The sequence below is a fragment of the Saccopteryx bilineata genome, chromosome 4 (genome assembly GCF_036850765.1).
Source record: "Saccopteryx bilineata isolate mSacBil1 chromosome 4, mSacBil1_pri_phased_curated, whole genome shotgun sequence".
In the NCBI taxonomy this organism is placed as follows: domain Eukaryota; kingdom Metazoa; phylum Chordata; class Mammalia; order Chiroptera; family Emballonuridae; genus Saccopteryx; species Saccopteryx bilineata.
Window position 1 is genome coordinate 117,235,775 of NC_089493.1, and position 24,853 is coordinate 117,260,627.

General features: G+C 40.6%; 1 protein-coding gene across 3 annotated transcripts in view; it reads left to right on the forward strand.

Annotated features, from left to right (window-relative positions):
• Positions 1–1,111: 1,111 nt before the first annotated feature.
• The window catches only part of MIS18BP1 (MIS18 binding protein 1), a 65,497-nt gene continuing 41,755 nt past the window's right edge, over positions 1,112–24,853 (forward strand). For 2 of the 3 annotated variants that reach the window (XM_066277809.1, XM_066277811.1), the window contains exons 1-5: positions 1,112–1,484; positions 6,442–7,040; positions 13,457–13,552; positions 13,848–14,329; positions 15,536–15,609. In XM_066277809.1, the coding sequence (XP_066133906.1) occupies positions 6,533–7,040; positions 13,457–13,552; positions 13,848–14,329; positions 15,536–15,609 (1,160 nt within the window). In that variant the 5' untranslated portion in view covers positions 1,112–1,484; positions 6,442–6,532. The remainder of the gene's footprint in view (positions 1,485–6,441; positions 7,041–13,456; positions 13,553–13,847; positions 14,330–15,535; positions 15,610–24,853) is intronic. The other variant, XM_066277810.1, reaches the window with a different exon arrangement.

Below are 24,853 nucleotides of genomic sequence, written 5' to 3' on the forward strand. Positions count from 1 at the left end.
ATTTCTTGCCCGCCAGGTGCAAGCTAGGATTAAAGCTAGTGACCCACCAGTTCTTGGCTTCATTGTTTCATTCGTCGGGCGCATTAGTCGGAATCCAATGCGAACCTGCACTGGCCAGGTGGCTGTGCTGGTGGTTGTGGCTACTGGCTTTACAGTCAGACATGCCCCGTGTTAGTCATAGGCGGCCGGCATATTAATAACTCTCCTCCTTTAATAAAACTCTTCAAAATTCATCTGGACTTGGTGTCTCTACATAAACCCACAGAAGTGAGGTTCGGTACATTACAAAATCTCTCTGAACGCTTGGCCTAAATCATAAAACGCCATTTAAGCCTCTTAGTAAAAAGGGGTTTCTTACCTCACAGACTTAATGGACAAATGTGATATGAGACCCTACAATGTTGAGGAGTTTTCATGGACAAGACATAGAATAAACTGTCCAAATGCGAGGGCAGGGGTCGGGGGTGTGTGTCAGGCAGAGTCCTTGGAGAAAAGACACAGAATTGAAGCAGGAAGGGGGTTGGGGCTGAGCCTCCCAATTACTCCTTTGGCTCTTCCTCCTCCCCGCAAGACTGCGAGGAGGCGCCCTGCACTGTGCTTCCAAGCCAGCGACAGCCTGCCATGGGACGGGAGCAAGGGTACAGGACACTTGGCGGTGTTTAGTCAGAGCACAGCCTCCCTAAGTGCAGTCTAACACAGTGCTCAACCTCGGCGCTGCTGTCACAAACTCCATGCATCCCAGAGAGCTCGAGATTAAACTCCGTAGGATTCAAGATTACAAATTTTAAGACACGTCAAACTTCCGGAAGGAAGAGCTCAAACTAAGCAGCACATAAAAAAATAACTTTCCATTCAGCCCATAATTCCCTTAAAAATGAAATGTTTCTTCGCCATATCAGTGTCTGACGGTCTGAAAAAACTGAAAAGCCCTCTCAAGCACTTTGAGCAAGCCGGTTAACTAAATGCCAGGAGGGAGCGCAAGGCGGCGAAAGTAGGTAGCGAGAGACTCAGCAGCAGTGCGGGTGCGTGCAGATGACGTCAGACATGCCGGTCTGACGTAGGCCTTCTTGCCGCGGCGCATGCCGGGAGGAGCGACGTTGTGCAGGTCCGGTGCGCGTTGTGTGAAGAAAGAAAGAACTCTGCTGCCGACTGGATGTCTGCGATCCACGCCTGTGGGAACTCGGGTTACCTACTTTTTGTGAAAACAGCATTGCCCCACCTGCCCCACCCGCGCGGGACCGCCTCCACTGTGCGTGAGTCCGCGTGAGACGCACGGTGACGCTTCCGAACGGCCCAATGCCGGCCTGACTTGGGGGCGGGCTCTTCAAATTTGAATTCGCACAGCGTTGTGGGTGTAGAGAGCCCGGGCTGCGGGGCTGCGCCTGCGTGGGCAGGAGGCGCCACCCAGGGGGCTTTTGGCCCCTAGTCCGCGGGAAGCTAGGACCGAGACTGTCGCCGCCTGTGCGCCAGAGACTTCGCTGAAGGTACGGCTTCCGCCGCCCCTCCGCTCGCCCCTGGGGCCCCGGCGCCTGGGCATTCCCCGTCCGCGCGACCTTTGTACGTTTCTGCCTTCTGCTGTGGCTTCATAATGTCATTTCTTCAGTGTGTGTGTGTGTGTGTGTGTGTGTGTGTTGCGTGTGGACTGCACTTAACAAGAGACTAGACCCATTTCCTCCAGATTGTGTGTGTGTGTGTGTGTGTGTGTGTGTGTGTGTTGCGTGTGGACTGCACTTAACAAGAGACTAGACCCATTTCCTTCAGATTGGTTTCACGATGAGCACTCTAGATCTTTGTTTTAAAATAATTTCTAGGGGGAAAAAAACCCTTTATTTAGAAATTAAATTGAATGGGGTGACGTTGATCAATAAAAGTGCATAGATTTCAAATGAACATCTCTATAGCATTTGGACTCTTGATTGCGTTATGTGCCCACCATCCAAAGTCACATCATTTTCTGTCACCACGTATTTGTCCGTGAAAAAAAAAAACCTTTACTTTAGAACAGTGATTTTCAACCAGTGTGCCCAGAATTTTTAAAACATGCAATACCTATTTAGTCAGGGTCGCTGACTTCTTTTGCTCGAGATTATCAAATTTTAAAGAATGACAACAGCCAACACAATAGCCTCCTGGTGTGAATGAATCAAAATTATAGCTATTTTTTTGTCAGATCGGCAAAAAATATATACATTTTTTTGGTATGCCACAGAATTTTAGTAATGAGTTTATGTGTGCCATGAGAAGGTTGAAAATTGCTGCTTTAGAATGATTACCAAGTAGGAAAGTCATGTGCATCTCTGCCGGATTTTTCATTGTGAAACATCTAAATCCACAGGGCTGTAGGAACAAGTGATCCAGATTAGGTTTTCTTCTGATAAAATTATATATCGGTTGCAAACATTTTCAGACATTATTAAAATAGTTTAGGAAATAGAAGGCCCCTTCATCCTACTCTTTAAAGGTAAACACTGTTTACAGTTTGGCACACTTTCAGGTTTTTTCCGCCGTGCCTATGCTCCTGTGTGTGAGGTACAGAAATGCAATTGTATGTTACGTTCCGCTGCTTCCTTTTTTAAAATTTACTATATCTTAGCTACTATCTATAAAAACATATATGTTTTTACTGAATAAAGTTGTATGGATATACCAGAATATCGTCCCATTTTGGGCATTTAGATTGCTACTTATTTCTTTCGTACTTCATTGAACATCCTTATATAGCACCTTATATAGCAACTTGGACTTTGATGAAAGTATATAGTCTTGGGTCCAGCTCTTAATCATTGTGAGTGGGAACTTGGACAGGTTATATCACCACTCTATATGCCTTGGCTTCCACAACTTCAACGTGGAGAATTGCTATCAATTATGCAGTATTTGCATTCTTCTGTGGATATTTCTGTAAGAAAAAAATTAGGAGAAATTTCTTGATTAAGGGCATGCACCTATATTTTGAAATTAATCTACCAATCTGATAAGCATAAGAAGTCTTATTGTTTGTGTTTTTGTGTGTGTGTGTGTGTGTGTGTGTGTGTGTGTGACAGAGAGTCAGAGAGAGGGACAGACAGGAAGGGAGAGAGATGAGAAGCATCAATTCTTCGTTGCAGCACCTTAGTTCATTGATTGCTTTCTCATATGTGCCCTGACCGGGATGCCACAGCAGACTGAGTGACCCCTTACTCAAGCCAGTGACCTTGGGCTTCAGCTGGTGAGTTTTGCTCAGACCAGATGAACCCACGCTCAAGCTGGTGACCTCGGGGTCTAGCACCTGAGTCCTCCACGTCCCAGTCGGACACTCTATGCATTGCTCCACCGCCTGGTAAGGTGAAGCCTTACTATTTTAATTTTACTCTTCATTTATTAGTAAAATAGAGTGTCATTTCATTCATTTATTGGTCTTTATTCTTTCTGTTAATTGCCTTTAATGGCCTTTGTTCATTTTCTGTATTCGTTTTTTTAATCGATTCATTTGGTCTCTTGAATATTATATATTTTAGTCAGTTGCTACTTTTGGAGAGGGGCCTCAAATTTACCATTTGCCAGTTAATTTACAAACCTCTCATTTTTCTCAATTCTACCTTCCAGTTTGACTTAGTGTGCTTTGGGATTTTTTACACAATCCCTTATAATTAGTAGTAGTACTGCCTCCATTTGGTAAATTCCTAGAAGAAAAATGTTCATGTCTTTTTGGGAAGAAGAGTAACAGTTATATTCAATATCATGTTCATAATAACAATTGTTTAACCTTTGTGAAACAACTTGTTCTATATTTACATTTACTGTTAATGCTTATAGCTAGCCGGTTCATGTAATGGTTTCCCATGCCTGAATATTTATTTGAATAAATGACAGTATTTTCCTAGTACATCAGCATTTGTCAGTTTTCAGATAAGGTGGGATTCTATTTTCTGAATAGCTTTAAACAGTTAATGAAAAGAGAGGCATACCATTTTAGAATTCACCTCTTCTTCCCCAGTCCAAGAAGAAGCTAATGATTTCTTCTTTGTGACCTCTGTTCTGTCAAGTATGCTTGGCCTTCAGGACACTGTTCTTTCCTTAACTTGAGGAGTGTGAAATACTGAATCCCAGTTGTCTAAGATTTCCCTGTTTCATTAGTCTGAGTAGCATAATTTTCTTCTTTTTTTTTTCTTTTTTTTTTCTTTTTTTCTTTTTCTGAAGCTGGAAACGGGGAGAGACAGTCAGACTCCCGCATGCACCCCACCAGGATCCACCCGTCACGCCCGCCTGGGGCAGAGGCCAAGGAGCCATCCCCAGTGCCTGGGCCATCTTTGCTCCAATGGAGCCTTGCTGCGGGAGAGGAAGAGAGAGACAGAGAGGAAGGAGAGGGGGAGGGGTGGAGAAGCAGATGGGCGCTTCTCTCGTGTGCCCTGGCCGGGAATCAAACCCGGGACTTCTGCACGCCAGGCCGACGCTCTACCACAGAGCCAACCGGCCAGGGCCGAGCAGCATAATTTTCGTCCCAGCTCTTTACCTGGGAAGAAAATTATGCTGTTTCATTTTTATTCTGTAAAGACTGCAAAGTCTCTATGGTCAGAAAAAAATCCTAGGTGGTTCCCCAACCCCCTTTATTAGTTTTTGTTTCATCAACAGCGCTGTTGACTATTGGCAACTCTCTTGGCTTTTTCTGAGTTGCTCTTTGTCACACAGTGGCAAGGAGGGGCTCCTAGAAGAGCTATTTTCCTGAGAGGGAGTAGAATTTGAGGATATTTAAAATCTTGACTACTCACCTCTCCAACCTACTACATGCTTGAACTGAGAGGAAAAAGGTCGGGCAATATGAAAGAGGGCTGGTCTGAGAACCTTTCAGTGTGACCACGATTACCTGCCTTTAGGTGAAAACAGTTATGTGTATCTACTACATATTGGGCTTATTTTCAGTTTTGCTAGTTAATTTGCAGTTTTTAGTTCCTGCTGAGCATTTCCTTGGATTCTGAGGAATTGAGATTGTGTAAATGTGCACATGCTTTGCCATTTTCTCATGTAATTATCCCAGTTTATTTTTGTTTTTGAGAGTTTAAAGTGAACAAATAGTGAGAATTGTAACTCTCTTCATAGGATTCCTCTACTAGCACACTGCCACGTAGTTATACACATCTGTACGTACTGTATTTACTGAATTAACATTCTGTGGAAGAATTCAGTGGTTTTGTGTTACAAAGTTAGATTCCCAAGATATCTTTCTTAGTCAGCTCTTGTCATTGGGAAATATTTTCTTTTCTTATAAACTGTGAGATAAAATAGTAGTGTGTATATGACTGTTTAACTTGCATATTTATTTCTTGCAGAAGTTAACTGTAGATAAAGATACTTGATGTCTTTGGTTGGACTGCATTAGTATTTTCTGTGATAGGCTTTTTGTGTTTGTATGATGTTAAAGATTTATTAGAATAGTTATAAATTCAATAAGGGATGCTTAAATCTAGACTATCAAGCTCCTTGGATTGAAATATTTTATTTACTAAGTATTACAGAATATGTAGAATGCAACTATATGGCCCGTCACCTAGAATCTGAATTTCTAGGTGTCAGATATAAAATTGTGCCAAAAGAAACAAGCTGAAATAAGTCTAAGACCATTTATGTTCAAGTACATGATTCCTTTGCAAAATTCTAAATAGTAATACATTTTTTAAATACTATATTAGGATGAATATAATTTACTTTAGACGAGGGTTTTTCAACTAAAACCTCAATTGAAGTACTTTGCAACATAACAAAATCAGGAGTAAGGATTATTTAACTAAAAAATTGAATGGATTTTTCAACTTTCAATATGCTATGTGACTGTTTGTATCTGTTACCTTAAAATTTAAGTATCTAAAGGGAAAAACCATATATGTGAAGCTTAATCTTTTATAATCTAATATACTGTCATCTACAGATATCATTTAATGCATTTTGATACTAATGTTAGGTTGGAATCTCCAGGACTTGAGTTCAATTAAATTTCAAGCCTGGCCTGTGGTGGCGCAGTGGATAAAGCATCAACCTGGAAACAATGAGGTTGCCGGTTCAAAACCCTGGGCTTGCCTGGTCAAGGCACATATGGGAGTTGATGCTTCCTGCTCCTCCCCCCTTCTCTCTCTCTCTCTCTTCCCTCTCTATAATGAATAAATAAAATCTTTTAAAAAAAAAAAATTTCAAAAGCAGATATTCGAACTTCAATTCTTAGAGCTATTAAGTAGATGTTTTGGTGAATGCTGCTTTTTTGTTTAAAAATCAAACTGCTAATCTATTTTAAACTAATAATAAAATGAGATTTAACAAAAATATAAAATCTTAGTCTGCCTTGTGAGCTATATAGGTTACTTAGCGTTATGAACCAGTTATACTTTTAATTAGTATAAAGTCATTATGGAAAGCAAAAAAACTTAACTGTTTCTGCACTAACGTATAATAAAGGTAAATTTCACACTACAGGTTCCTTTGGGCCCCTGCTGAAGATCTATTCTGAAAATTGTGTTTAAGTAAATTTTCTGATAGAGGAAATTTGTTGCTCCTGTTTATCAAGATGATTACGACACCTTTGAAACATCCAGTAGTTCACTTGCCCTCAGAGACATCTCAGAGAAGAAATATGCCCATTCATGCGGTATTTTTTGACAGCATTCCTTCAGGCACACTTACTCCTCTAAAAGATTTGCTGAAATATCAGGATTCCTTTTTAAAATCGAATGCTAACGATAAAAATATATTTCAATCTACCATGCTAGCAGAGCCTAGCATGTCTAACAGTCCTCTTAATATCAGTGCTATAAAGCCCAACAAGGATGAATTAAAAAATAAAGCAAACTATGAATCACCAGGAAAAGTATTTCAAAGAATGAAAGAAAAAGTGCAGCATAACAAGCAAGAACAAGCATCAAGAAACAGTAGTAATTTGTTGGAACCACCTAAAAGTGAAAGTAACAAAATTTTCACTCCTAACGGATCTGAGAAAAAAATATTGCAGCATACCTATCTCTGTGAAGAAAAGGAAAACAACAAATCATTTCGATCAGAAAACAACTCATTAAGAGGTCAGTTATATTATGTGTTGGTAAAAAGCTATTATGTGTTATTGATTGTGTCCAGCGCTGCTTTAGATACTAAGGATATAGCCGTGAACAAAATAAATATCCATGCCCTCATGTAGCTAACTCACTTTCAGGTGGTGGGGGACAGTTGCAGTAATTTTTAAGGTATAATAGAAGAGAAGAACTGTGGGAAACAAAAGCAGAGTTAGGGTGATGGGAGTTAGAGCAGGTTATAATTTTCAGTGGGGTGGTAAGGGTACGCTTCAAATGGAAGGTGGCATTTGAGCTGAAAAATTGAAGAAGCTGATAGGTACAGATAGGTATCTTGGGGAATGGGGAAGGATGATCCAAATCCTGAGTGAGCTTCACAAATTCAAGGACTAGATCAGGGGTCCCCAAACTTTTTACACAGGGGGCCAGTTCACTGTCCCTCAGACCGTTGGAGGGCTGGACTATAAAAAAACTATGAACAAATCCCTAAGCACACTGCACATATCTTATTTTAAAGTAAAGAAACAAAACAGGAACAAATACAATATTTAAAATAAAGAACAGGTAAATTTAAATCAACAAACTGACCAGTATTTCAATGGGAACTATGGGCCTGCTTTTGGCTAATGAGATGGTCAGTGTCTGGTTCCATATTTGTCAATGCTAGCCATAACAAGTGATATGACGCACTTCCGGAACCCTGACGCGTGCGTCCCGCATTGCTGCGCTTTGTGGCGCCACCACATACAGCACACAGGATGCATCCTGTGCTCTCTAACTGACCACCAATGAAAGAGGTGCCCCTTCCGGAAGTGCGGCAGGGGCCAGAAAAATGGCCTCAGGGGGCCGCATGTGGCCCGCGGGCCGTAGTTTGGGGACCCCTGGACTAGATTAATGTATTGTGGAATGAGTGTACAGAGCTGGGGAGGTAGGGATAAATAGGAGGGACTGATAATGTAGGGCCTTATAGATGGATGGAAGAGTTTGGGCTTTTAATGACAGCAAAATAAGGAGCCATTGGAAGGTTTTAGGAGAGGAATAGCAATACCTGACTTAAAATTTTAAGATATCACTCTGGCTGTTAATTTGAAATAGTTATTGCAGTAATCCAGTGAAAGATGGTACTGGCTTGGTCCAGGCGGTAGCAATGAAGATAATTAGATGTGGTTGGATTCTGTGTGTGTATGTGGGCACGCATGCGTGCGTGTGTGTATGTGTGTGTGTGAGCGAGAGAGAGATGAGAAGTATCAACTCGTAGTTGTGTCACTTTAGTTGTTCATTGATTGCTTCTCTTACATGTGTTCACTGAAGGGGTCAAGCCAGCAACCATGGGATCATTTGATGATCCCATACTCAAACCAGCAACCTTGGAGTTTTGACCCAGGGAGGACAGCATCCCTGGTCACTGCTCTATCTGCTGCGCTACCACTGGTCAGGCAGGTTTCTGGATATATTCATTGTATTTTAAAAGAAGAGCTAATCGCATTAGCTCATAAATGGAGTGTGAGATGGTTAGAGAACTATAAAGGATGACTCCAGAGTGCAGTTTTTGGTTTGTTTGGTTTTTCTTTCTCGAGCAACTGGAAGGATGAGGTGATTCAACTGAAATGGAGCAGACCAAAGGAGGAGTGGGATGGGATCAGGATCTCAGTTATTTTTGTCACATGAATTTTGATATGTCTGTTAAAAATTAATTGATATGTCTGTTGAAAAAAAGTTAGTTGGAATTTAGGGCAGTAGTCCAGGTGAGAAAAATATATTTGGGAATCATTAGCACATAAATGATCTTTAAAGCTATGAGATAAGATGAGTTCATCAAGGAGTAAGTGTAGAAAGAAAACATTTGAGAATGAGTCCTGAGCACCACAAAATGTAGAAGTTAGAATAAAGAATAGAAAGTAGTGAAGGCTACTCAGAAGAAAGTGAGGAAAAATTAAAACCAGGAGTGATATTTTGGAAGCCAAGAGAACAAAATGCTTTAAGGAAACAGTCATTAGCTATGTCTAATGCTGCTAATCAGTTGGGTAAGATGAAGGCTGATATTTGGCCATTGGATTTAATAACAAGGAGGTCATTGGTGACTTTGATGAGGGCTGTTTTGGTGGAGTAATAAAAATAAAAGCATGAGCCTGACCAGGTGGTGGCGCAGTAGAAAGAGTGTCAGATTAGGACCTGAGAACCCAAACTCAAAACCCAGAGGTTGCCAACTCAAGCGTGGGGTCACTGACTTGAGCATGGAATCATAGACATGACCCCATGGTCACTGACTTGAGCCCTAGGTCACTGGCTTGAGCAAGGGGTCACTTGGTCTGTTGTAGCCCCCCCCATCAGGCACATATGAGGAAGCAATCAATGAACAACTAAAGAGCCACAATGAAGAATTGATACTTCTCATCTCTCTCCCTTGTCTGCCTCTCCCTATCTGTCTCACTGACTCTGTCTCTGTCAAAAATATAAAAAATAATAATAATAAAAATAAAAATGTGATACAAGAGGTTTCAACAGAAAATGTGAGGAAAGAAATTAACAGTGGAGAATATAAACAGCTCTTTTTGAGGAGAGCTAAGAAATATGGAAAGTAAAAAGATTTTGTTGTTTTTAATGATTAGTGAAATAACCTTTTTGTATGCTGTTGGGAATGATCCAGTGAGAAAAGGAAAACATTGGAATTCTGATACCCTTGAGTTGCTAGAGGAAATAAAAATCTGAAAATGGAGATTTGACCTCAGCTATGAACATAAGTAGATCATCAATCAAAAAAGAAGGTAGGCAGTGTTATATGACTTCAGAAATAATCTGATATAAGAAGTAAAGTCATAGACTGAGAGTGAGGGTAGGAAGCAGATATTGAAATTTGAGGTGAAGGTTTGAATGGTGTAGGAAACTGGAGGAGTGAATGCTCTCGGCTTAAAATTGATTTCCTGGGTAACAGTAAGTACCTACTTGAGATTTGTAGGCATGAATTTAAATGAGGCCAATCAGTATGGTTGTGAGTTTTCCTCTCTCCCTGTTAGCTGCGTAGGTGCTGGTGGGGTACAGGCAGGGCACTAGGTTTTATCAGAACTGTAATTTTGCCAAATAGGGTGAAGTGAGAGAAAGACAAAGTAGTTAGAGTTGGGTGTATAGGGTGGTAACCACATTGGCCATGAAATTTAAGTTGGTTAGAAAAGGAAAAGAGGACCTGATGGAGATGAGAAAGTGTGAAGAATTGTAGGTCTTTATAGGATAGTCAGTGGATTTGAGAGAATGATTGGCAAAGATAAAAGTGGTCAGAAATAGGACACTTGAAATTGTGATTTTAGTGAGTTGCAGTAATTACTAAAATATTTTACATGTGTTGTCTCATTTAATCTTTTCAGCAAATGCTTTGGTAGATGTTAATTTAAAAGTCTAGCCTGACCTGTGGTGGCACAGTGGATAAAGCGTCGACCTGGAAATGCTGAGGTCGCCGGTTCGAAACCCTGGGCTTGCCTGGTCAAGGCACATATGGGAGTTGATGCTTCCTGCTCCTCCCCCCCTTCTCTCTCTCCTCTCTCTCTCTCCCCCTCTCTCTCTCCTTTCTAAAATGAATAAATAAAAAAATATTTAATAAATAAATAAATAAATAAAAGTCTAGGAAATGGGACTTATAGTTTTTTAATTTTTTTTAATAATTTTAATTTATTGTGTTAACATGGATTTAAATATCCCAAGAACACCATATCACTGATTCAAAAAAAGAAATGCACCCCCATGTTTATGACAGCATTGTTCACAATAGCCAAGATCTGGAAACAGCCCAAGTGTCCGTCAGTGGACGAGTGGATTAAAAAGCAGTGGTACATATACACAATGGAATACTATGGGACCATGTAAAAGAAGGAAATCTTACCATTTGCGACAATATGGATGGACCTGGAAACTATTATGTTAAGTGAAATAAGCCAGGCAGAGAAAGAAAAGTATTATATGACCTAACTCATTTGAGGAATCCAAGGAACAATGTGAACTGAGGAACGGAATTAAACCTGAAGGGAAGGGGGGAGGGAACTATTCAGAAGGGGTAGGGGAGGTGTTGAGGGGAATATGGGGGAGGGGGAATGCAATTGGGCAACACTAGAATCTATGTAAACACAATAAATTAAAAAAAAAAACATGGATTTAAGTGTCCCATTCAATGTAACACTGTCAACCCCCACCCCGATGTCCCCCATTACACCCCCTTTGCCTCTCTCCCCCTGACTCCCTCCCCCTGACTCCCTCCCCCTCTTTCCTGTGGGATTTCCTGTCCTGTTATCTGTATCTATGTGTTATGTACTATGTATAATTTCACTAATTCCTTCACCTTCTCTTATCCCATCCCCTCATCCCTCTTCCCTCTGACAGCTGTCCCTCTGCTCCCTGTGACCCCACCTCTGCCTCTATTCCGTTCCTCAGTTCACTTTGTTCATTAGATTCTGCATATAAGTGAGATCATATATTTGTCTTTCTCTGCCTGGCTTACTTCACTTAGCATAATAATCTCCAGGTCCATCCATGCCATCACAAAAGGTAAGATTTCTTCTGTTTTCATGGCCACATAATATTCCATTGTACAGGAAGGTAAACAATCCAATTAAAAAATGGGCAAAGGAACTGAATAGACACTTCTCCAAAGAGGACATACAGATGGCCAATAGGCATATGAAAAAATGTTCAACATCACTAATCATGAGAGAAATGAAAATTAAAACACCACCTCACACCTGTCAGAATGGCGCTCATTAACAAATCTATACACAATAAGTGCTGGTAAAGGTGTGGAGAAACCCTCCTGCACTGCTGGTGGGAATGCAGACTGGTGCAGCCACTATGGAAAACAGTATGGCGATTCCTCAAAAAATTAAAATTGGAACTGCCTTTTGACCCAGCTATCCTACTTTTAGGAATACGTATATCCTAAGAACACCAAATCACTGATTTAAAAGAAGAAATGTACCTCCATGTTTATTGCAGCATTGTTTACAATAGCCAAGATCTGGAAACAGACCAAGAATTCAGTAGACGAGTGGATTATAGAGAGGTTTTAATCTGCCCTTTGTCTCATGTTTGATTGGTTTGAGCACATCGGCCGGGGGCACTGAGGATGGCTCTGGGGAGCTTCCACCTCACGCACTAGAAATAGCTTGATTGTGAGCATGGCCCCAGATGGACAGAGCATTGGCTCTAGATGGGGTTGCTGGGTGGATCCTGCTCGGGGCGCATGTAGGGGTCTGTCTCTATCTTTCCTCCTCTCACTTGGAAAAAAAGTGGGGGGGGGGTAAAAAAGATTCTGTGGTCCAAATGGCATACTTATTAAAGCATAATCTCTCCCAATTTTTTTCAAGTATAATATTTGAAATTAAACATATAAATTAAATTAGTTTTCCTTCTCTGGTACATATTTTAAGTCTATTACTTTTCCCTTTTTGTGCAAAATAAACATTTTTATACTGAAGAAATAAAACTATTGGTCTAAGAGTTATAGCAGAATAAAATATAAGCAATAACTCATAGTTCCTATTGTGTAGTTGATAGGCCTACCAGATTTTGTGCCTTTGAATACCTGCTAAAGAACTGTCAAGGGGGGATATTAATTATGACTGAGTTTGCCACTGAGTCTCAATATTTTGATTATTAAAGTGTAAGTTACAGCTCTCCAATTTTTCTTTTACATTTTAGAAATTACAGCAGCGAGAAGCAGAATCAGAATTTTCAGAATTGGATGGCACTTCATATATAATCTTTTATAATCTTTTTGTGTGTGTGTGTGTGTGGCAGAGACAGAGTCAGAGAGGGACAGATAGACGGGAAGTGAGAGAGATGAGAAACATCAATTCTTTGTTGCGGATCCTTAGTTGTTCATTGATTGATTTCTCACATGTGCCTTGACCGGGGGGCTACAGCAGACCGAGTGGTCCCTTGCTCGAGTCAGTGACCTTGGGCTCAAGCTGGTGGGCCTTGCTCAAACCAGATGAGCCCACGCTCAAGCTGGCAACATCAGGGTCTTGAACCTGGGTCCTCCACATCCCAGTCCGACGCTCTATCCACTGTTCCACCGCCTGGTCAGGCTATAATCTTAACCTTTATATATATACCTACGTGATTTTGGCAGCATGAGAATTTTATTCTAGATCTCTAGACTTCTAAGTCTAATAGTATGCTTTTGTTTAAAGCTGGCAAGTTGTAATGGAGAAGTTTTTAAAAAATTCTTTAATGTAGGTATAGATAATGGGGTGAAGGCATGAGAAGATAGTAAAGGGAAATACATATGTAACTGTCATATATTACAAATGTTTATATGCTATATTGGTCTGATCGTTACTGAACCTAAGTCTGTTTTACAATTTTAAAAAGGCATTTATTTTTCTTCTCAGTAACTAATACAACTTAACTTCTTTCTTTAAAAAAAATCTCAACCTGTGTCCAAGAAGTTCCTCTACAACCATCAAATATTTTACTCCTTGTCAAGCCAAAGATCCAGTGTCAACAGGCAAAGAAAGCACCTCTGCACAATTTAACTTATGGTAAAGTGCTTTGGTTTTGTTTATACTTTGTTTTTTGAATGTATTATTAAATGTTCCAGATAATTGTTTTCCCCATATAGGCAATAAGTTTTAACTATAGACAATAAGCTTTGACTGTGGATGAAAGATTAAATCATAAAAGCCAGAGACACTCAGAAAAAGATTGAGCAGTAGGGTGGAGCATTCCTAACCTGAAGAATTCATTTAGTATAAATAGTTTTAAATTGTCCTATTCCTGTCTTTTAATTTTATATGATTCTTCTATAAATTTTGTTTGGCTTTGTATTTTTTGCAGAGCTTCCAATTCTGAACCAAGAACATGAAAATGTTTTGGCTGCAGGAGTCCCTAACAGGGCATTAACTAGAGATCAGTTGGTGAAACAAATTCTTTCAAAGGAAAATACAGTTGCATCCACAAAGTCCAAAAAGGACACGTTTGTTTTAGAAGGCATTGATTCTTTCTGTGAAAAATCCCAGAATACTACTGTTGAGACTCTCAATACTAACCGTGTTCCTATTAAAAGTGACAGTCAATTAACGGTTTCTGAGGATGAGGTAACAACAAAAGGGACTTCACAACAGGAAAGGAAGGAAGGAAATGAGAAAACAATGCCCAAAGAGACTGATCTGCCATGGTCCATAAATGACACATGTAAAATTGTGCTTGCAACTCCAAGATTTCATGTAGCAATTCCTCGGAAATCAAAAAGATATGCTTCAAAGCTTCTTCCTCCAAGTATATATCAAACTACTACAGATGGAGTTAAAAATTGTAAGGTAAGAAAACCTTAAAGGCAGATGTGTATTTGTTTTTATCCCCATTCTTCCAGAATTTGAGCTCTTTCGCTCTCTCATTTTTAACAGTAGCTTCATTTTTGTATTTTATTATTATTTAATGTTGAGGCAGCATGGCCTAGAAAAGAGCAGTGAGTTAAAAGTAAGAAGACACAGGTGTTGTCTTTTATCTATAAAATGAAGTTAACAGTACCGGCCACCTACTGTTATGATGATAACATGAGTCAGTGTGTCTAAGGTGCTTGGACTACTACCTAGTATAAACTTTTACTTTTAATACCATCTGACTTATTCTTTGATATATTTCAGGTAGTTCCAAATGTGGAAGTATAATAAAAAAGATATTGCCTCTTTATTCAAGTCCTACCTATATTTGATTGATAGACTGTCTGATTTATTGTGAGAGAGATGAGAAGCCTCAACTCATATTTGTGGCACTTCAGTTCATTGTTTCTCATATGTGCCTTGACCTATGGGCTCCACCAGTGACCCCTTGCTCAAGCCAGCGACCTTGGGCTTCAAATCAACAATCCTTGGGCTCAAACCACTGTCCTTGGGATCATGTTGATGAGTGCTAGTGAGCCCATACTCAGGCTGGCAATCCTGCACTCTAGCCAGTGACCTCAGGGTTTTGAACCTGGGCCCTCAGCATCTTGGGCCTGACTCTCAATCTACTGTGCCACCACCAGGCTCAAATCAACTTTGCCAATATATATATATATATATATATATATATATATATATATATGCTATAATTTTTTAGGGATAAGGGTGATGATGATGTATGTGTATGCTACACAACTGACTCGTTTTCTCCAAATTACTGGGTCTTTGGTGGAATTTGGTATTTTAATGGCTACCTTAGGATTTTGGAGAATTCTCCCCCACGCCCACCCCCCCTCCCCAATGGTTGAGATAATATTTACAGTGTAATTGATTGTGGATTGTATAACAAACGATGCAATACAACTTCAATCTCTTTTCATTCATCTTTTCTATTTTATTGTTTATAAGAGTTTTTAACTTATTGCTATTTAAAATAGAAAGTGATGTTATGTAGATGAGCACTAAGGAATCATTTGGATTGATTATGATTTTTTTCTTTTAATTTAATATAAATTGATTTTGTGATGTCTATGCTAAAAGTCATGCAGAAAATATATATACTTTATTTTATGCTTGATTAAGGTAGTCCAGCTTCAGGAATGGATGATAAAAATCATCAACAGTAACACTGCTATATGTGTAGAAGGAAAATTGATGTAAGTATAACATTTGAATATTTCAATAAAATAAGTTTCTGTGTATAAGAGCTTAAATGGAAAAGCTTGAAAAATAACATCTTCGTCTAGATAGACAAAGAATGTCTACACTACAAACTGAAGGAAAAAAGTAAGATGAGTATACACATTGATTGTAATCAGCTTTCTTGTTTTTGCTTTTTAGTTTATTTTTAAAATAGTGAAAGCTCAAATTATTTTTATATTATTTTATTTTAATTTATTGGGTTTATATAAATTCTAGTGTCCCCCCCGAATACTTCCCCCCTCCCCCGTGTTCCTCACGACATCCCCCTTGCCCTCCTCCCCACAACACCCTCGCCCCGGTTTTGCTTTTCTTCTCTCATCCCATCCTATCATCCACTTTCCTTCTGTCTGTTTTCCCTCTGGGCCCTTTGATCCCGCCTCTGTCTATGTTCCATTCCTCAGTTCATATTGTCCATTGGATTCCTCGAAAGAGTGAGGTCATATGGTATTTTTCTTTATTTGTCTGCCTTATTTCACTTAATATAATAGTTTCCAGGTCTATCCATGTTGTTGCAAAAAGTAAGGTTTCCTTTTTCATGGCCCCATAGTAGTCCATTGTGTATATATGTGTCATCGTTTTGTTTGTTTGTTTGGGTTTTTTTGTTTTTTACAGGGACAGATAGAGAATCAGAGAGATGGATAGATAGGGACAAACAGACAGGAACGGAGAGAGATGAGAAGCATCAATCATCAGTTTTCGTTGCAACACCTTAGTTGTTCATTGATTGCGTTCTAATATATGCCTTGACTGCGGGATTTCAGCAGACCAAGTAACCCCTTGCTCTAGCCAGCGACCTTGGGTCAAGCTGGTGAGCTTTTTTCTCAAGCTAGATGAGCTCGCACTCAATTTTTAATTTTTTGAGGAATTTCCATACTGTTTTGCACAGTGGCTGCACCAGTCTGCATTCCCACCAGCAGTGCAGGAGGGTTCCCTTTTCTCCACATCCTCGCTAGCACTTATTCTGTGTTGTTTTGTTGATGAGCGCCATTCTGACTGGCATAAGGTGATATCTCATTGTGGTTTTAATTTGCATTTTTCTAATCATTAGTGATGTTGAGCATTTTTTCATATGCCTATTGGCCATCTGTATGTCCTCTTTGGAGAAGTGTCTATTCATTTCTTTCATGCATTTTTTGATTGGATTGTTTTGTCTTCCTGGTGTTGAGTTTTACAAGTTCTTTATAAATTTTGGATATTAACCCCTTATCAGACGTATTGTCAAATATATTTTCCCATTGTGTAGTTTGTCTTTTTATTTTGTTCATATTGCCTTTAGCTGTGCAAAAGCTTTTTAATTTGAAATAGTCCCATTTGTTTATCCTGTCCTTTATTTCCCTTGTCCATGGAGATAAATCAGCAATTATATTGCTGCGAGTGATGTTGGAGAGCCTATTGCCTCTGTTTTCCTCCTAGGATGCTTATGGTTTCACAACTTAACATTTAAGTCTTTTATCCATTTTGAGTTTATTTTTGTGAATGGTGTCAGTTGGTGGTCTAGTTTCATTTTTTGCAGGAAGCTGCCCAATTTTCCCAACTCCATTTATTAAAGAAGCTGTCTTTACTTCATGGTATGCTCGTACCTGCTTTGTCAAATACCAATTGTCCTTAAAGGTGTGGGTTTATTTCTGGGTTCTCTGTTCTGTTCCATTGATCTATATGCCTGTTCTTATGCCAGTACCAAGCTGTTTTGAGTACAATGACCTTGTAGTATAACTTAATGTCCGGAAGTCTGATACCTCCCACTTTATTCTTTTTTTTTTTTTTCAAGATTGCTGAGGCTATTTGTGTTCTTTTTGTGGTTCCATATGAATTTTTGGAATGTGTGTTCTAAATCTTTGAAGTATTTCATTGGTATTTTAATAGGAATTGCATTTAATTTATAAATTGCTTTGGGTAATATGGATATTTTAGTGATTAGTTATTCTTCCTAACCATGAACACAATATATGCTTCCACTTGTTTGTATCTTCCTTAATTTCTTTTATCAATGTTTATAATTTTCTGAGTACAAGCCTTTAATCTTCTTCATTAAATTTACTCCTAGGTACTTATTTTTTGTTGTTGCAATAGTGAAGGGGATTGTTTTCTTAATTTCTCTTTCAGACAGATCATTGTTGGTATATAACATTGCCTCTGATTCCTGAGTTTTAATTTTATATCCTGCCACCTTGTTGAATTCCAGTAGTTTTTTTTACTGCAACTTTAGGGCTTTCTATGTACTTCTTGTTTTCTAATTTGGATGCCTTTTATTTCTTCTTGTCTCAGTGCTGTCGCTAGGACTCCAGAACTATGTTGGATAAGAGTGGTGAAAGGGGGCACTCCTGCCTTGTTCTTGATCTTAAGGGGATTGCTTTTAATTTTTGCCCATTGAGTATGATGTTGGCTGTGGGTCGGTCATAGATGGCCTTTATCATGTTGAGGTATGTTTCCCTGTATTCCCACTTTGCTGAGAGTTTTGATCATAAATGGGTGCTGGATTTTATCAAATGTTTTTTCTGCATCTATTGATATTATCATGTGGTTTTTCTCTTTCCTTTATTTATGTGATGAATCACATTGATTTTGTACCAGCCTTACCTCCCCAGAATAAATCCCACTTGATCATGATGTATGATTTTTATCATGTATTGCTGGATCAGGTTTCCTAATATTTTGTTGAGGATTTTAGCATATACATTCATCAGGCCTATAGTTTTCTTTCTTTGTGTTCTCTTTGCCTGGTTTTGGAATCACAAATATGCTCGCCTCATAAAAGGAGCTTGGAGATTTTCCCTCCTCTGAATTTTTTGAAATAGCCTGAGAAGCATAGGAGTTAGTTATTCTTTGAATGTTTGGTAGAATTCACCTGTGAAGCCATCTGGCCCAGGGCTTTTGTTTCTTGGGAGGTTTTTTGGGGTTTTTTTAAATTTTTATTTATTTATTTATTTTTACGGAGACATATTTATTATACAATACATTTTTAAATAAAATATGTATTTTCCGATGGCTTTAGGTGACCCCTGTGTTTTGGTGGTTCGACCCCCGCCGGGTTCGCGACCCACAGGTTGAGAACCGCTGCCTTAGTTGTTCATTGACTGCTTTCTCATATGTGCCTTGACTGCGGGCCCTCAGCAGACCGAGCAACCCCCTGCTGGAGCCAGCGACTTTGGGTTCAAGCTGGTGGGCTTTTGCTCAAACCAGATGAGCCTGCGCTCAAGCTGGCGACCTTGGGGTCTCAAACCTGAGTCCTCTGCATCCCAGTCCGACGCTCTATCCACTGTGCCACCGCCTGGTCAGGCTGTTGGGAGTTTTTTGATTACTGTTTCGATCCCATTTGTTGTAATCAGTCTATTTAGGTTTTATGATTCTTCCATATTGATTTTTGAAAGATTATGTTTCAAGGAATTTGTCCATTTCACCTAGGTTGTCTAATTTTTTTTAATATATATATTTTTTCTTTTTTTCCTGTATTTTTCTGAAGTTGGAAACGGGGAGGCAGTCAGACAGACTCCCGCATGCGCCCAACTGGGATCCACCCGGCATGCCCACCTGGGGGCGATGCTCTGCCCATCTGGGGCATCGCTCTGTTGCAACCTGAGCCATTCTAGTGCCTGAGGCAGAGGCCATGGAGCCATTTTCAGCACCGGGGCCAACTTTGCTCCAGTGGAGCCTTGGCTGTGGGAGGGGAAGAGAGAGACAGAGAGGAAGGAGAGGGGGAGGGGTGGAGAAGCAGATGGGCGCTTCTCCTGTGTGCCCTCACCAGGAATTGAACCCGGGACTCCTGCACGCCAGGCCAACACTCTACCACTGAGCCAACCGGCCAGGACAAGGTTGTCTAATTTTTTGACGTACAGTTCTTCATAGTATTTTCTTACAATCCTTTGTATTTCTGCTGTGTCAGTTGTTACTTCTCCACTCTCATATCTAATTTTATTTGAGTCCTCTTTTTTTCTTGGTGTGTCTGGCTAAGGGTTCATCGATCTTGTTTACCTTTTCAAAGAAACAGGTCTTGGTTTTATTGATCCTCTGTATTGTTTTTTTAGTTTATATGTCATTTATTTTCACTCTGATTTTTATTATTTCCTTCTTTCTACTTCCTCTGGGCTTTACTTGCTGTTCTTTTTCTAGTTCTTTTTTTTTTTTTTTTTTTTGACAGAGAGAGGGATAGATAGGGACAGACAGACAGACAGAAACTGAGAGAGATGAGAAGTATTAATCATCAATTTTTTATTGCAACACATTAGTTGTTCATTGATTGCTTTCCCATATGTGCCTTGACCGTGGGCCTTCAGTAGACCGAGTAACCCCTTGCTCAAGCCAGCAACCTTGGGTCCAAGCTGGTGAGCTTTGCTCAAACCAGATGAGCCCGCGCTCAAGGGACGACCTCGGGGTCTTGAACCTGGGTCGTCTGCATCCCAGTTCGATGCTCTATCCACTGCACCACGTCCCAGTCAGGCCTTTTTCTAGTTCTTTTAGTTGCAGGGTTAAGTTGTTTATTTGAGCCATTTTTAGCTTCTTAAAGTATGCCTGTAATGTATGAACTTCCCTCTCAGGACTGCTTTTGCTTTGTCCCATAGATTTTGAATTGTATGCTCATTTTCATTTGTTTCAAAGAAAGTTTTGATTTCTTCCTTGATCTCGTTGTTGACCCATTTGTTATTTAATAACATGCTGTTTAGTTTCCAAGTGTTGGAGTGTTTTTCTCTTTTTCTATTGTAGTTGATTTCTAGTTTCATGCCACATTTCTAGTTTTTGTGGTCAGAGAAGATGCTTGATATGATTTCAATCTTCTTAAATTTGTTGAGACTATTTTATGTCCTAATATGTGATCTATGCTAGAGAATGTACCATGAGCACTTGAAAAGAATGTACATTCTGCTGCTTTAGGGTGAAAGGTTCTGAAGATATCAATTAAATCCAGTTGATCTAGTATGTCCCTTAATTCTGCTGTTTCTTTGTTAATTTACTGTCTGGAGGATCTATCCATTGATATTAGTGGGGTGTTAAAATCCTCTACTAGTATAGTATTGCTGTTGATCTTGCCTTTTATGTCCATCAAAGTCGCTTTATACATTTAGGTGCTCCTATATTAGATGCATAGATATTTATAATGGTTATATTGGTTATATCTTCCTGTTGGATTGCTCCCTTTATCATTATGTAGTGACCTTCTTCATCCCTTACTTATAGTCTTTGTTTTACAGTCTATTTTGTCAGATCTAAGTGTTGCTACCCCAGCTTTTTATTCATTTCCATTTGCATGAAATATTTTTCTCCATCCTTTTACTTTCAGTCTATATGTATCTTGTTTAGAGGTGGGTCTCTTATAGACAGCGTATGTACAGGTCCTGTTTTCTTATCCATTTACCTACCTTGTGTCTTTTGATTGGAGCATTTAATCCATTTACATTTGAGGTTATTATTGATATGTAGTTGTTTATTGCCATTTTTTTTCTTTAAATATACTTTCCTCTTTTACTAGATTTTTTTCCCCACTTTATTCTGTTTACAGCAGGCTCCTTGCAGCACTGGTTTGGTTGTGATGAATTCCTTGATGTCTTTTTTTGTCTGGGAAGCTTTTTATTTCTCCTTCAATCTTAAATGATAGCCTTGCTAGATAAAGAAGTCTTGGTTGTAGCTTCTTGTTCTGCATTACTTTGAATATTTCTTGCCATTCCCTTCTGTCCTCAAGTGTTTCTGTTGAAAAGTCTGAAGTCATCCTTATGGTGATTCCTTTGTAGGTGATTGAATGTTTTTCTCTTGCAACTTTTAGTATTATTTCTTTATCTCTTGGCTTTGGCATTTTGATTATGATGTGTCTTGGTGTGGGTCTCTGGATTCTTTTTTAATAGGGTTGTCTCTGCTTCTTGATCTTGTGTGACTCTTTCCTGCATTAATTTAGGGAAATTTTCAGCTGTAATTTCTTCAGTCATGTTCTCTATCCCTTTTTCTTTCTCTTCTTCTTTAGGAACCCCTATGATGCAGATGTTATTTCTCTTCATGTTGTCACAGAGCTCTCTTAAGAGTTTTCTCAGACTTTTTGATCCTCTTTTCTTTTTGCTGTTCCACTTCCGTGCTTTTGCTTATCTTGTCCTCTAAATCGTTATCTTGATCATCTGCTTCACCCAGACTGTTTTTAATTCCTTCTAGTGTAGTCTTCATTTCTAATATTGTGTTTGACATTTCTGTCTGGTTTTCTTTTTATGATTTCAATGTCCTTTTTGATGCTAGTTATTTCTTTATTTAGATGTTTATTATGTTCTTCTATTGTTGCTCTAAGATCTTTGAGCATCTTAATAATTATTTTAAACTCTGCGTCTGGTAATTTGGTTATTTCCATCTCACTCAGTTCTTTTTCTGGGGATTTCTCTTGTTGATTCTTTTGGATTGAATTTCTTTGTCTTTTCATTTGTCTCTGTATACACTCTTCCTTTGGGTGTTTTGTTTGTTTAGCAAGCTGAGTCTATGGTTGGTATTGTCTGCCTCCAATTTTCAGTTGTGTTGTTTTTAGGTCTTCTTGGGTTGGCACCAGCTGTTGTTTATAATCTGCTGTGGATTATTTGTCTGCTGTCACTGTTTTTTTTGCTATTTGTGTCGGCGTTTTCTATGTCTTAGCTGGGTTAGGTGTGAGGAGCCCTTCCTTAAGCTACCACTCTAACAAGGGTTGTTAGGTCCTGAAGTGATGCTCCCTATATCTGGCCACTGGATGTGCCTGCCCTGGACCTTTCTATCCTGAAGCCTGGTGCAGATCCGTGGGGGTCACTACCTATGACTGGCTCTTAACCTTTTTGGAGCTCTAGGCGATCCAGATCTTTTGGCTGTCTCTCTGCTGGGCCCAGGGGTCATTGTAAATATCAGCTGCACTGCTAGGCTAGTTTTTATCTACTTTTGGCCTGGAGGAAATTCCTTTAAAACAGGCGCCAGGAACCTATGGCTCGCGAGCCAGATGTGGCTCTTTTGATGGCTGCATCTGGCTCGCAGACAAATCTTTAATAATAAAAAAAATAACGTTAAAAATATAAAACATTCTTATGTATTACAATCCATTCATTTCCTACCACTTATGTTCATGGTTGCTGGTGGCTGGAGCCAAACACAGCTGTCCTCCGGGACAACACCAAATTTTTATTGGATAATGTGTAACGTGCACGGGTCGTTGTATGGCTCTCACGGAATTACATTTTAAAATATGTGGCGTTTATGGCTATCTCAGCCAAAAAGGTTCCTGACCCCTGCTTTAAAAGTTCAAGTTCCCCTGAGATCCACTTTCTGCTGCCTCTTTTGACTGGCTACTTGTTGGGCTCAGTTCTGTAATTCAGTGCTTAGGTACAGTATTTGATGTGGCTTGCTCCTTATCCTTAGATGACTTTTTATCCAGACTTTTTATTTATTTTATTTTGTTTTTCTTTTTTTTCAGTACTCATAAAAGTGTGGTCTCTGTTCTTCTGATGTATGGTCTGTCCACTGGCCCCCTGCTGCCTCTGTTGCCCCCTTGGGCCTTTGGGCTCAGGTGCAGCCGGTGCCAGCACGTTTTTGCGACCCCTGGTAGGCCCGCGTGCACCCGCTCGGTCCGCTGCTGAGGTAGCCCAGACCCCAGCCACCACCAAGGGGTGGCTCCCATTTTGGGCGGGATTGCCTGCGAGCTCTGACCTCTGCAGCAGCCCGCCAGGGCTTTCGCCTCTGCTGCGGACCCATATGCGCCCATTTGGACCACCTCCGCTGTCGTCCGGGCCCCCTCTGCCCCCAAGGGTGGGCTCGCGCCACTGGCAGGGTGGCACGTGAGCTCGGACCTCCGCAGTGGCTGCCATGGCTCCCGCTTTTGCGGGCAGGCTTACACACTTGCTCTGACCTTTGTAGCGGCCGCTGCGGCTTTTGCCTCTGCGGGTGGCCCTCGCCCTTGCTTGGACCGCCCTGGCCCCCCCACAGCTGCACCCCACCACCGCCAGCCTGCCCACCTCCAGCAAGCACTCAGCACCGTGGAGGTGCGGTATAGCTCAGACCTCAGCACTCACTACCTGTGGCCCTAATGTGCTGCCTGCCTCTAAGCGCCTCTTTGTTCTGACTGGAATAGGAGAGCCTCTGGTGGCCGAGGTAATTTCTTCCCTTTGCTGGTATTGCTGCTTCTAGAAAAAATGTCCACTTTATATTTGGGGAGTGATTCAGCCCAGGGGATAGGGTTTCCATCCCTCAAAGTGTCTCCCCCTGTGCTTCCGAGATCACACTGTCCCCTGGCAACTCCATTCCTCCCAGCACTCCCCGCTCCCAGAGCCCCGTGCAGATGGCTGTGAGTGAGGCTCTCCGTGCGGTCCCTTTAACACGGAGCCTGGGCCCAAGAGTTCTGTCTCCTTCTCTCAAATGGTGTCTAGGCTCCTTTCTCAGCCAAATACAGTCTGTTTGTCCCTTCCAGGCTCCAGGGCTCTAGGCTGGGACTCCAGTTCTTGGGCTAAGGAGCCACGACCCACAACTCGCTGGGCACTCCTCCCCACCACGAGAGTCCCTCCAGGTCACTGCTCGCTCCCGGGAGCTGGGCAACCCTTTCCGCCTTTCCTACCAGTCTCAGTGTGGGTTCTTTGGTGGTCCTTGGCTATAGAATCCTCTAAAATTAGTCCAAAGTTGGTCTTTCAAGATGACTATTCTAAAATTAAGTTGTAATCCACTTTGGTTCTGGGATGAGGGAGTTGGAACGTCCACCTACTCCGTGGCCACCTTGTCTCTCCTGACATTTCAAATGTTTGTACACAGTGCTTTATTTTTTTTCTTGAGGTTTATTAAGTTGAATGATATTAGCTGCTTAATTATATATGGTTAGTTAATATTGACTACATGCATTCCAGTCCAGATTCTCACATCTAAATTGGGAGAAACATATATATTACTGATCCAGACAAGGAATCAAAATTATTTTAAGCCCTGGGCGGTTGGCTCTGTGTTAGAGTGTCATCCTGGTGTGTGGATGTCCCTGGTTCAGTTCCTGGTCAGGGCACACAGGAGAAGTGCCCATCTGCTTCTCCACCCCTCCCCCTTTCCTTCCTCTCTTTCTCTTCCCCTCCCACAGCCAAGGCTCCATTGGATCAAAGTGGCTCGGACACTGAGGATGGCTCCATGGCCTCCGCCTCAGGTGCTAGATGGCTCCGGTTGCATTGGAGCAATTCCCTAGATGAGCAGAGCATTGCCCCCTTGTGGGCATGCTAGGCACATGTGGGAGTCTGTCTCTGCCTC